The sequence below is a fragment of the Podarcis muralis genome, chromosome 14, assembly GCF_964188315.1.
Source record: "Podarcis muralis chromosome 14, rPodMur119.hap1.1, whole genome shotgun sequence".
Lineage (NCBI taxonomy): Eukaryota > Metazoa > Chordata > Lepidosauria > Squamata > Lacertidae > Podarcis > Podarcis muralis.
In genome coordinates this window covers 10113617-10126577 of record NC_135668.1, presented here as the reverse complement: position 1 = coordinate 10126577, position 12961 = coordinate 10113617, and the positions used below count along the sequence as shown (strand labels likewise).

Here is a 12961-nt window from a genome sequence, read left to right as displayed (position 1 = left end):
CCTTGCGGAACGACTCAAAAAACGGAAAACTCTTTCGTCTAGCGAGTTTTTCGTCTTGCGAGGCATTCGTCTTGCGGGGCACCACTGTACCTCGGGTTAAGTACTTAATTTGTTCCGGAGGCCTGCTCTTAACCTGAAACTGTTCTTAACCTGAAGCACCACTTTCGCTAATGGGGCCTCCTGCTGCCTCTGCACCGCCGGAGCACGATTTCTGTTCTCATCCTGAAGCAAAGTTCTTAACCTGAAGCACTATTTCTGGGTTAGCGGAGTGTGTAACCTGAAGCGTATGTCACCTGAAGCGTATGTAACCTGAGGTACCACTGTATTATGAAGGCAACTGAATTCCAATTAGTCCACAAAAGCTGCGTGGAATGCACTTATTGCCTGTAGCCCTGTTTTGTGCTTTTCATGGAAGCATCTGTGGGGAACAAGAAGCTAGACTGGATTGATCTGATAGCTGGATCAAGCAGAGCTCTTAAGTTATAAATAAGTAGAATTGCTTATAAGATGGTCTTTTAATTGTGGGTATCTTACTATTCTGTGACAGGTTGCTTCCGCCTCACAGCGGGGGCATGTTGCACTCTGGCCTCCCGGGCACACTTCCTCCTACCTCAGCATGGGCGGGACAACGTCCCGCGTCACGGTGAAGTGTCCTGGCCATGTCACAGCACAGAGCACCCAATCAGGAGGCTCGGGGGTGTGGCTGGGACGATTTAAACCCCGGCGCGACGGCATTTTGTTCCCTTTTGAACTCTGATATTGCAGTGAGGATGCAGGTGCACTGTGCCTCTGTTTCCTCATGGTACAGAAACACACTTCTTGTGCATTGTGGCAGGACCTCTTGTCAGTGGGGCAGGGACCATCAGTGTTGTGGGGCTGGCGGGCAAGTACCTCTTCTCAACCCATAATAGCATTTCCAAGTTGCATTTCTTAATCTTCAGAGGTGTGCAGGCATTCACTTTACAGTGGTACCTCGGGTTAAGAACTTAATTCATTCTGGAGGTCTGTTCTTAATCTGAAACTGTTCTTAATCTGAAGCACCACTTTAGCTAATGGGGCCTCCTGCTGCTGCGCTGCCGCTGCACGATTTCTGTTCTTATCCTGAAGCAAAGTTCTTAACCCAAGGTAATATTTCTGGGTTAGCGGAGTCTGTAACCTGAAGCATATGTAACCTGAAGCGTATGTAACCCGAGGTACCACTGTACAGTGGTGCCTCGCAAGACGAAATTAATCCGTTCCGCGAGTCTCTTCGTCTTGCGGTTTTTTTGTCTTGCGAAGCACGGCTATTAGCGGCTTACCGGCTATTAGCGGCTTAGCAGCTTTAAGAAAAAGGAAACAAACTCGCAAGAACTCGCAAGACATTTCGTCTTGCAAAGCAAGCCCATAGGGAAATTCGTCTTGCGGAACGACTCAAAAAACGGAAAACCCTTTCATCTAGCGAGTTTTTCGTCTTGCAAGGCATTCGTCTTGCGGGGCACCACTGTATATGCAAGAAAGTTAAGAATCAAAGTCCATGTTTGGCATGGTCCATGTTTGGCATGGGGCTAAGTCTACTCCTTGCCCCTAGTGAGAACAAGTTTAGCTCCATTTCAGCTGTGTCCCAAGTTGTAATTACCATATTTACTCGAATGTAATGCACACTTTTTTGGCCAAATTACGTCGCGAAAATTAGGGTGCGCATTAGATTTGATGGCGCATTTACATTCGCCAGCAAATAATTTTTTTGTTTAAAAGTTTTGAAAATTCAGGTGCACATTAGATTTGATAGCACATTCAATTCATGTAAATACGGTAGCTCATACCAGAGCATGATGGAATTAACCTTATTATTCCCTCCGCCTCTCAGGTTTTTTTGCTCATTAGCAAAATTTAATCATATGGTTTAACTTTATTCTGTTGTTTCACAGATGAATGATCTCGATAGTGAGGACTGCCAAAAGGATACTCTGGTGGATGTTGTCTTTAAAAAAGCCTTGAAAGAATTCCGACAAAATATCCTCAGTTTCTACTCATCGGCTTTGGCAGTAAGTTGCAGGGTTACTATGTTATGAAGTGAAGAACTTTTAGCTTGTAGGCTCTTGGTTGCTACCAAATTTCAAAACTTTGCAGAATCCTTGAAATTTCTCATTATTATTGCATACCAGGGTGACACATTAGCTCTCTTTAAAGGGGGAAGTGAATTAACATCTGACAGCTTCTCTAGGTTGACTACAGCTCATGGTTTGTCTAGAGCAGGAGTAGTCAACCTTTTTATACCTACCACCCACTAATGCATCTTTCTTGATGGTAAAATTTCCTTACCGCCCACCAGTGCTCAATGGAAGGAGGATTCAGCTTGTGCCATAGAACCCCCTACTCACCTACTGCCTACCTAGAATCCTGAAACACCCACTAGTGGGCGGTAGGGACCAGGTTGACAACCCCTGGTCTAGAGCAAGAAAACCCATGAATCCAGTTTTGGACATAACACTTAGCCAAATCATGGCTTAGTTCACAGCAATGTAATGTGGCAGCAGCAGGACTAGAGGGAGGAGCAAAGTGGCTGCAATGTTCTGTTTATCTATCTGATAACAATATTAAGAACAAACAAAGCTATTTAAGTTTATTACTTATATTTTGTGTTTGCACTGTTGCTCTACTGTTGTTGAGCTTTGATTTAAACTGATACTTGCTTTGTATTGCAATATAAAAATAAATAAACTTGAAATGTTGCAGATCGAACAAAATCCACTTTCACTTCTTTGTTCCTTATAGATGGGTGATGGAAACTGCATCCGGTACAAAGACCTACATGCCCTCTTTGAACAAATTCTGGAAAAAACAATGAGGCTTGAACAAAGAGACTGGCGTGAATCGCCTGTCCGGGTGTGGGTCAATACATTCAAGGTCTTTTTGGACGAATACATGACAGAGTATATGCCTTCGAATTGCACTGCCTTAAAGGTAAACTGGTCCTACCAAATTATTACTCTTACATCACACTGGAATAAGGATCACATTCTTTTTCTGTACTTTAAGAACCTCCCTCTTGTGACCTTACTACCTCTTAAAGCTTTGTTTTGTAGAAAGGGCATTCGTTGCTGAGGTCCTGGCACTAACCACTTTCCTTGCAGTTTGTAATATATCTCATAGTCTCCCTAATTAGTATGTTAAATAACAAATGCAATTCGAAAAGGTTAGCTTGCAGTACTCAACACAAAATTAAGATCATGAAGTGTCAGTGTGAGGTGAGAAGGTGAAGTGGCAGCTCTGGGAGGAGACAAGTCGTTGTGTGCATACCTGGGGAGCAGCACCTGCCAATCCAGACCTCCCTCAACCTCAGTGCTACCTCACCCCACCCCAGTGAGCAGCAACACTACCCCCAGAAGACTGCAGCTTTACCCACACAAACCACACTCCACTGTTGCAGAGCATAATGCTTTACTGGAGATGGACATCTCTTTTACATGGTAAAACCTTTGTGCCTGGGGACTGCTCATCTCTAGAAAAGCACATGGATGAAGATAATTTTTGCAAGCTATTGACTGTATCCTTCATTAGTCCTACACAGAATAGGCCCATTGAAATTAATGAACACAACTAACTTAGGTCCATTCATTTCAGTGGGTCTACTTTGAATAGGACTTAGTTGCAGGCCCAGCCCACCCATGAGGCAAGGTGCGGCAACCGTCTCAGGTGGCAGGATCCACAGGGGCAGCAGATACTTATTCAGGGCCGGCCCACCAATGAGGCAAGGTGAGGTGACTGCCTCAGGTGGCAGTATTTACCGGGGCAACAGATCCCAATGTAGACCTTCCCTCACCCCTTCTTCCCTGGCAGGGAGGGGGACATCATTTGGGGGTCTGCCTCAGGTGCCAAAATGTATTGGGCTGGCCCTGCTTAGTTGAATACAGTGGTGCCCCGCAAGACGAATGCCTCACAAGACGAAAAACCCGCTAGACGAAAGGGTTTTCCGTTTTTGAGTTGCTTCGCAAGACGATTTTCCCTATGGGCTTGCTTCGCAAGACGAAAACGTCTTGCAAGTCTTGCGATTTTTTCGCTTTCCCCCCCTTTTTCTAAGCCGCTAAGCCGCTAATAGCCTTTTAGCCGCTAAGCCTTTAATAGCCGCTAAACCGCTAATAGCGCTAATCCGCTAAGCCTCTGATAGGGTTGCTTTGCAAGACAAAAAAACCGCTAGACAAAGAGACTCGCGGAATGGATTATTTTCGTCTTGCGAGGCACCACTGTACAGACTCATAATTGTACACCTATGAGCTCACATCTTTTAAATGGCTGCCATTCTAAAATAGAACCAAGTCTATTGGACAGAGCTGGAAGCATGGAAGCATGCTAGAGTGCTGCAGACTTGAAGTGCAATGACAGAGGGATGTACTGGGCAGGGGAGAAGCATTATATGAGTTACCAAATGTCCACCTGACATTAATTGGTCCCTTGAAAAGTGCTTGTGAAGGATTGAAAGTTACATGAGGAGGCAGAATGAACCGTAGGGGTGACTGGGAGAACAGATTCTGAACCTGTTAATTTCTGATTTAGCTCCTTCTGTTTCAGGTAACCAAAACAGAAAGAAAAAAGAGAAGGAAGAAGGAAGCAGATGTTGTAAGTTGAAAACTTTCTTCTTTCATTGTTTAGTTTAAATGCATTATTTTGCAACAAGTATTTAGGAAGGTCTGTTCCAGGAGTAGGGAACCTGTGACTCTCCAGATGTTGCTAGACTACAACTTACATCACCCTTGACCATTGGCATTGCTGACTGGGGCTGATGGGGGTTATATGTGTGAAGGGCACCAGGTTCCTCACCCCTGGTCTATTCCCTCATAATGAACTCAAACACTACAACTACTGGTCCACAAGTTCATTAGATGTTGCTTGTGTGCCTCTTGAATCCTATTGGCTTTTAGTGTCGGAATGCAAGCACATCATTCTGCTTTGATATAACAGTCATAGAATGGCTGATAATTTTGTATGAGCCATAGCTGAAGCTAGGAATCACTTAACAGGCCATGGGTCCTGAACAAAAAAGTTGCATTCTTGTAGTCATAAAGGAATAAAGTACTTTTATATATTTCAGAAATTAAGCAATCAGCTCTGTAACATTTGTGCCACCTAGTGAAGCAACCCAGAGTTATAGATCAGGAACAGATCTTCAGAAAGCATGTTTTTTGGTTAATTTTATAGTGGCTATAAGACAGCTTTCATCAACTTGGTGCCCTCCAGTGCCAAGTGTTGGGAGTTGTAGTCCATAACATCTGGAGGGTACCAGGTTGGCAAAGGCTTCTGTGGGATAATGTACTAACTGTGTGTATGGACACATATTGGTAATCTTAACTGAAATATGTAGAACATTGGGGCTTGCCTTTATGGACAATGGGATTCATAGTTCAGTTTATTTCACTCTGCTTTTGGTGCTTATCCGAGTGACACTCTTCGCATTAACTTGGCTGTGGTTGAATTTATAGATCTGCTTGCCCTAACAGCTATTTTTAGAATGAACTACAGACTGCAATTAGTTCACTTTATAATTTGAATCATTAGACTGCTGTCCTGCTGTTGAACACAACCCAGATCTTGCTCAGCATCATTACTAATGACAAGAAAATTGGGGCTCCCCAGTTGCACAGTCCCTCGTGAAGTAAGATATGACAGTGGGAGAAGATCAAAATCTCATAAGCCTTAATTATGAGCATCAGGGACTAGGATTCTCTGCCAGTACTCTGCTGATAACTTTCTAATGGTTGTAACTTTCTGGGACAGCCACAGCGTTGAATGGATTATGAGTCTGATCAAGTAGGACATTTTTATATGTTAAATTATTTGGCATATCACATGCATTCTGGGATATCAGGGAGCCAGCAGGGCCAAGAATGTGCTTTTAGCATTCCACCCAAACAGTGAAATAGCAGCTGTCTGAAATGCTTTGGTATAGCTTAGTTTAGCTTTTTAGCAGAAGGGTAAACACTCAAAACTGTTTTCAGCTGTCAATGAATGTCAAACTGAATTTTTCTTGTAGGTAGAAGAACATAATGGTCACATTTTTAAGGCCACTCAGTACAGCATTCCCACTTACTGTGAATTCTGTTCCTCCCTGATATGGATCATGGACAAGGCCTCTGTTTGTAAATGTAAGCATGAAACATTTACTCTTACTGATCTACTATGCACTCTTCCCATCTGCACTCTTTCCTTCCTTTTTTTTTAAAGGTCCCCCCTCCCTTAGTAGACATTTATCTTGGATCCAAAAAGCATATGGAATATAATAGTGACTATTTGCACGTGAAAGTTTTCACTGTTTTCCCTCTTTGAAATCAGTCAGAAAAAGCAGCAGCAAGTTGTAGTGTACAAACAAGCCATATTTATACCATCCTATTTCCCGACATTAGAATTATGCGCCCAATTCCTAAAATCCACCCTGCCACTGTCCTCTGCTTACCCCTTCCGTGACACAAAGTAGTTCAGGATGGGTACAGGTCCGCTCTACAGTCAGTTTCCAATAGTGAACCCCAGAAAGTTGCATGTTCTGAAGGCCTTCCAGGTTTTAAATCCTGTATTTGCCCCATAGTTCTAATCCTGGAGGGAATCAGCAGGTGTGATGGGGTGCTCAACCAATTCCCTTTTTTAAATGTGTTCCTGTCAGCATCAGCCACGATACAGCAGCATTCGAGTGTATTAATTGTTGTGTTCCTGATTTCAGTATGCAAGCATGCTTGCCACAGAAAGTGCTGCCTGAGGACCACAACCAAGTGCCCCAAAAAGGTAAGGTTTCTTTCATCTTCAGCTTGCAGTGGTTTTTCAATATTCCCTGATATAACTTGCATTATCGGATAGTGAAGGACCTCAATTTGAAATATGGAAAATCCAGATTGCTATGGCAAAGTGAGTCTTCTGCTAGGCTCTTGTCTTCAACTCTGCAGCATAGGTTCTTTGTCAGCCCTGCTTACCACATGGAGAAAGCTGTTCATATCTTCCTAGAAATCTCACAGTTCATGGATAATGTAGGACCTGTGTTGCAACTGCCATAGCAATGTTGATTTTCTAAGGCCCTTACTGTAACTTAAGTGCCTTAGTATTGACCATTTGATTCCACAGCACCCACTAATTTTATACTCCTAGTTTCCAGATAAATGAGTAATGAATATGAAAATAAGGAAAATTAATTTAGTTGCTGGCCTGCCTCTAAACTGTTCCTTTTCATTTTTCTGTGTTTAGTTCATTCAGTCAGTGGCTGATGTGACTTTGGGTAATGTATTAGGACGTAGCATGGGCAAAACTGTGATATTTGAGATATCCTTTGAGATACTCTCAGGGTATATGTTTTTGTGGACCAGGGTGGCTAACTCTTTCTGCATGTAACTAGCAGTCTTTTTCTTTTCACTGTGAAGCCTGGAAATACATTTGGAAGTATTTCTTTAAAGCAGTTTCGGTTTACGTTGTCCCTGGTCTGCCAGATCCAACCCCGCCATCCCCCGGGTTGTGCATGTGCTGTGTTGTGAATAAACCAGTTTTGCACAATTTCTGATAAACTGTAGATGATAGGTCACACACAGTTAGGGTACAAATTACTCAAAAATAAATAGGATTTTATTTCTAATAAATAGTACAGCCATCCTAATCTAGCTGTTTTGCTGGGCCTAAATTTGCTTGGGCCTAAATTTGCTGGGCCTGCTATCAAAAATTTAGCAAACAAGAAATGAGGGTATTCCATCCAAGTAAAATCTTGATTATGTGAGGTTTTTCCCATACTAGAGACTAAGTGGTTTGCTGCCTGGATCTCGTGTATTAAATGTTTGAATGTAGAAAAAGCAAGCTTGGAAATGATAATAGTAATGCCGGAACAATTGGCTTGAGATGATTTTGTTATACTGTTCTGGTATCACTGAGGTTTTATCTGCTTTGAGTCAGGGTTTTCCATTTTAAGAATGTTTCTAGTTTTTCAATGGTTACAGAAAATGTAACATGAAATGTGAATGAAAAAGTTTATTGAAGAATTCAGCCAAATCTCATGACTTCTGTGGCCTTGGGGCCTACCTTGTTATTTGGAAACCTTTTGATTAATACTTCCTGGCAATTTCAGTCTAAAGCAGTATTCTTATATCAGGATGATGCTTCAATTCAGGAATGTATTGTTATGCCGAATTTAGAAAATATTAGCGGATCTCAGATATTCTCTTATCTCCTGGTCACTTCATAATAAAGCACTCTTTATTATGGCATAAGAATGATGGCCTATTTTCCTCTGTTTCAGCGGCAGCCTTGTGTTTTTTTAGTGATAGTTTGCAGTGACTGATCATTCTTATGCCATAATAAAGAGTGCTTACAGGGCTGTCACAGCAAAAGTTAGACCACGCAGTAATACCTCAACCCACTGTTTGACCCATTTTCTTCAGGTGCATTCCTGCATGGAGAGCCTTATCCAGTGAAAATCACTCCTTTTTTATGTGTTAATTGTAATGTTGAATGAGAAAAAATATAACCAAATGCTGGAAGATCCTGGTGTTGTGTCCCCTTTCTCATTCATTCCTTGGGTTGGGAACTCTTTGCACTTATGATCCAAGCTTGCTTTAAAGCCCTGCACTTCCCCCCCTCAGTCAGAAGCTCTTGTCTAGGTGGAAGTGTGGTCTTAACTGTTGGCTGCGGAGTCTTTAAATGGTACAATATGAAAAAAGCAGTAGCCTCTTTGGCTGTGTCACAGCCTAGTCATGTTAATTTCTCAGGCTACTGATAGTTTATTTATCTCTGCACTGGGAATTCCTACTGTTATGCATTCAACTGCAAAGCTGATGCTTGTGGAATGGGAGTCCTGCACTTCAGCAAACCAAGCAGGAAAGCCTAGAGAGAAGGGCAGAGTCAGGAGGAGCCTTGGATGGGGACTCCACTTTTAGGTTTCAGTTTTTCTTTGCTGTTAATTGGGACTGTGCTGCTGCTGCTGCTGCTGCTAACACAGTGGTGTGAACCCAGGAGTATAACAAGAACAACATCTATCTAGGAAAAGGTCTTTCCTCGGTCTCTTTTTCTCATTCATACTATGCATATTTATAGACTTTTTCACAGTATAAAGCCAATGAAGTAGTGCACAAGATAAAAACAGACTAAAACTAGGTGCCAGGCAAAAAGCTATCCTTTATAATCAGCTCTTTGGCCTTTGACTATCTGTGGGCTTTGAGAAGTGGGTGGGATGTCTTTAATGCAGTGGTTTTCTCCTGAGACTCAGAGTGTTTCCCTATGGGGGTACCACAGAAATAATGTAGTTTGTCAGAGCAGCCGTGGACTCAAAAAGGTTGAAAACCTCTGCATTAATGTGTTCCCTCCCAGTTTTAATGTCTCTTTCCAGGGTTGGTTGGTTGTAAGTCGCTTTGAATTGCCTTGGCAAGAAAAAGTGACAAACAAATTTAATAAATGAATACAGAAATAGTAATAAAACTGACAAACACGATTTCTAAAAATAATATCAAATTCTAAAAATAATATCAATTCAACAAACTCTAAAAACAATAAAAACCATCTATATACAAACTGTAAAAGCAACAAAAGAATTTCATCAGATAAAGGTTTTAAAACTCCACAACTGTCTTTCAATACCGTCTCTCATAGGTTTGAAAATTTTGCAATTGCTGTTTCTAAAGCTATGTGCTTCTCTCATGCTTGAACCTGTTACCAGGATCCATCCTAATGCATCCTAGGTTCACTGAACTATGGATAGTATTGATTTGTTGCCTCTTAAAAGACACTGATAACCTCATCTCTGTTCCTCTAGTACGATCCTGAGCTTTCCTCGCGGCAATTTGGGGTTGAACTCTCCCGTCTGACCAGTGAAGAGCGAACAGTGCCATTAGTGTTTGAGAAGCTCACCAGCTATATAGAAATGCACGCACTGTACACAGAGGGCATTTACCGGAAATCCGGATCAACCAATAAGATCAAAGAGTTGCGGCAGGGACTGGACACAGGTGAGGAGGCCTTCTAGAAAAGAGGAATCCTCTTCCTCCTGATGACATGCAACACAGATCCACACTGTTTTAGAGCTATAGGCTCAATTTGTACATCACTCCTAATTATGGTAAAGGAAGCTTGACTAGACTTTGGCATAATAGTTGAATTTACAAATAATTTTTGACTATGAGCCAGCAGACCAGAACTGGGAACGTGCTTTGAAGTAAACCATAGTTTGTGCCAGCTTTTGTTCGCTCTTTGAATGGATATTTTTTTAATATAATTTTTATATAATAAGATTCCCTCCCCCTCTTTCTTTTTTCTTTTCCTTTCTCCTCCTGTGATGAGGCTACATTTTAATATTTTAATGTTGTATTTTAATTTTGTTTTTTTATTTTTATTATTGCTTGTTAGCCGCCCTGAGCCCGGCCTTGGCTGGGGAGGGCGGGCTATAAATAAAAATTATTATTATTATTATTATTATTATTATTATTATTATTATTATTAACTATAGCTATGGTCATTGTGTCGTCACCAAGGGCTTGTGGATTATAGAATTGGGTGTGCTGAACATAAGGAAGATGAAAACAGATAAGCAGGTCTTGACAATGCGTTTCTGCATGTTTGCAAGCTTGGAAGCTCAAACATTGGTTTGGACTCTAAAATCATAGTTGGCTGTGATATTTGAAGTTGACTTTTTGTATCGTATATAAGGGTGACAAAGAGCTCAGTAGTTTCTGACCCATCCCCACAAGCAAATCCTTGAAAGCATCCTCTGTGCTGTGTTTTTGTCTGCCTCAACTGTTACCTTAGCATAGAGCTGTTGGCTTGATCACTAAGAGGCAAAATATAATTTTCTTCTTAACAATTTTCTTCCAATCTGCTTGCCTCCCTTCTCTTTTAACTAGATATTGAGAGTGTAAATCTTGATGACTACAACATTCATGTCATTGCCAGTGTGTTCAAACAGTGGCTGCGGGATTTGCCTAACCCTCTCATGACATTTGAATTTTATGAAGAATTTCTGCGAGCTATGGGTAAGAAAATGTGTACTTGCAAATGACGACTGCTTAAAACCTGCATACAAAAAAGAATGAAGTTCTACTTAGAGTTCAACTTTTTTTTAAGATACTGAACTAAAAAGTTTCATTTCCCACAATAGGATTGTACAGTATTGTGTTCTCTGCCAAATGATCATTTTTACAGCTTGCTTTTTTGTCCAGGAGGATATTTGCATGCAGAAAGTCTGTAAGGTTGTTGTAGTAATTCCACAGCAACACATTTTACATGGGGCTGCCTTTAGCTGTTCTGGAGCTTCAAGCTGAAGATAAGCAGAAATAACAACAGGTGCTGTCACCATTATCACTGTATGCCACTTTTCCATAGTTAAACCATCCTCAGAGTGGTTGTTACATAACTACAAAAAAGCAGTCAAAAGCAATAAATGAAAACATCACAGTAAGTATACAATAAAAGTAAGCAATCCCCCCATAACTAACAAGAAAGGTACAAAAACATACCAATAATTAAGCATATTCAGAGTTGAATACTAACCACGACCCAAACTCCTAAACAATACCTTACCCCAGAGGTTTTCAACCTTTTTGAGTCCGTGGCTCCTCTGACAAACTACATTATTTCTGTGGTACCCCCATGGGGAAACACTCTTGAGTTTCAGGAGCGCAATTATGCCTGCGAAGCCATCAACTCCTCACCCCTTTTCAGACACCCTCCCTTGTGGACGCCTCCCTCAGATTCCTCTCCCCTCTCCTCAGGATTCCTCACCCACCTGCTTGCTTATTCTGAGGACACCTCAGCTTTTGGCAACCAGCACCCCCTGGCCAGCCCTAGATGCACCATTTGCCTAGGGAGCTTGTAGCCTTTGGGAGGCAGAGACACAAGAGGGCATCCGAGGGAAGAGGGAAGAAAGGAGGGACAGAGGCCGGTGCTGCCTGCAGTACACCTGACCACCATTTAAGGCGCCCCAGGGTGCTACTGGTTAAAACCACTGCCCACCCCAATAGTCTCTAGACATTCTGAGCAGCAGGTTTTGCAGGCACAAAGATAAGATGGGCCCTGACCCCTTTCACAAGCAACAGCTTTTGTAGCTAGACTCAGTCCTCCCTCCTCCCTCCTGGGCTAGTAGAAATAGGCCAGCAAAACAGGGAGGTGGTCTATGCATGGGTCACTATATGCTAGCTGGGTTCTTTCTTTGCACTGCAGACACAAGTCAAGTGCTGGTTTTTAAGTCCCACTACCACCCTTATTAGCAATGCTATCCCTGTGCCACATTTGGATTGCAAGAGCACTTCCTCTCCTAGGAGGCTCACCAAAACCTGAGCATTAGGCAGCTTCTGAGACACGTTTGCTGACATTTGGAGGGCCAGAGTGAAGCCAGTGGGTGTGAGAATGGGATGTCTAGCAACTGGATCTTAGATTTTAATTTGAAGAGGACTTTGTATTATTGAAGAATTCTGATGTGTGTTCCAGTGAATTGATTTAAATGTGCTTTCTGCAGGTTTGCATGAGAGAAAGGAGGCCATTCGTGGGGTCTATTCAGTGATCAGCCAGCTTTCTGGTACTCATCTGAGTACCTTGGAGCGTCTGATCTTCCATCTTGTAAGGTAATGAATGATAGTAGGGTTTTTTCCTCTTTCCCTCAATGTATATCATCATGTAACATCTCTGTCCCCTATCTTCCTGTAAGCATCCTTGTGGTGGCAGACTGCATGCTCAGAGACTTGTGCATGTATACTGTAGCCATGCAGTGTGGCAAGAAAGCTACCTTGGATATAAAGTTCTGTGTGTCGTTGACTTGCTTAAAATCACACTGATTATGATCTCCCAATGAGCACTACAATCCAAGCACACACAGCAGCAGCAGCTAGTCAGATTGTTCTAGGTAATTAGTCGCTGTCCTTCAGTTCTCAAGCAAAACGTTAGAATTTGAGTCTTTACCCTGTGGTCATCATGTTAGTGGAAAAATATTATATTATTCTTATTCTAACACAATTGCAGTGCTGAATGTGGCCAGCGC

At 42.1% G+C, this 12961-nt stretch overlaps 1 protein-coding gene across 9 annotated transcripts in view; it reads left to right on the top strand.

The window, feature by feature from the left end:
- MYO9A (myosin IXA) overlaps nucleotides 1-12961 on the top strand; it is a 177518-nt gene that overhangs the window by 137009 nt on the left and 27548 nt on the right. For 8 of the 9 annotated variants that reach the window (XM_077918913.1, XM_077918914.1, XM_077918916.1 and 5 more), the window contains 8 exons: nucleotides 1908-2024; nucleotides 2755-2943; nucleotides 4549-4596; nucleotides 6008-6119; nucleotides 6689-6750; nucleotides 9749-9941; nucleotides 10833-10961; nucleotides 12443-12548. In XM_077918913.1, coding sequence (XP_077775039.1) covers nucleotides 1908-2024; nucleotides 2755-2943; nucleotides 4549-4596; nucleotides 6008-6119; nucleotides 6689-6750; nucleotides 9749-9941; nucleotides 10833-10961; nucleotides 12443-12548 — 956 coding nt within the window. The remainder of the gene's footprint in view (nucleotides 1-1907; nucleotides 2025-2754; nucleotides 2944-4548; nucleotides 4597-6007; nucleotides 6120-6688; nucleotides 6751-9748; nucleotides 9942-10832; nucleotides 10962-12442; nucleotides 12549-12961) is intronic. The other variant, XM_077918918.1, reaches the window with a different exon arrangement.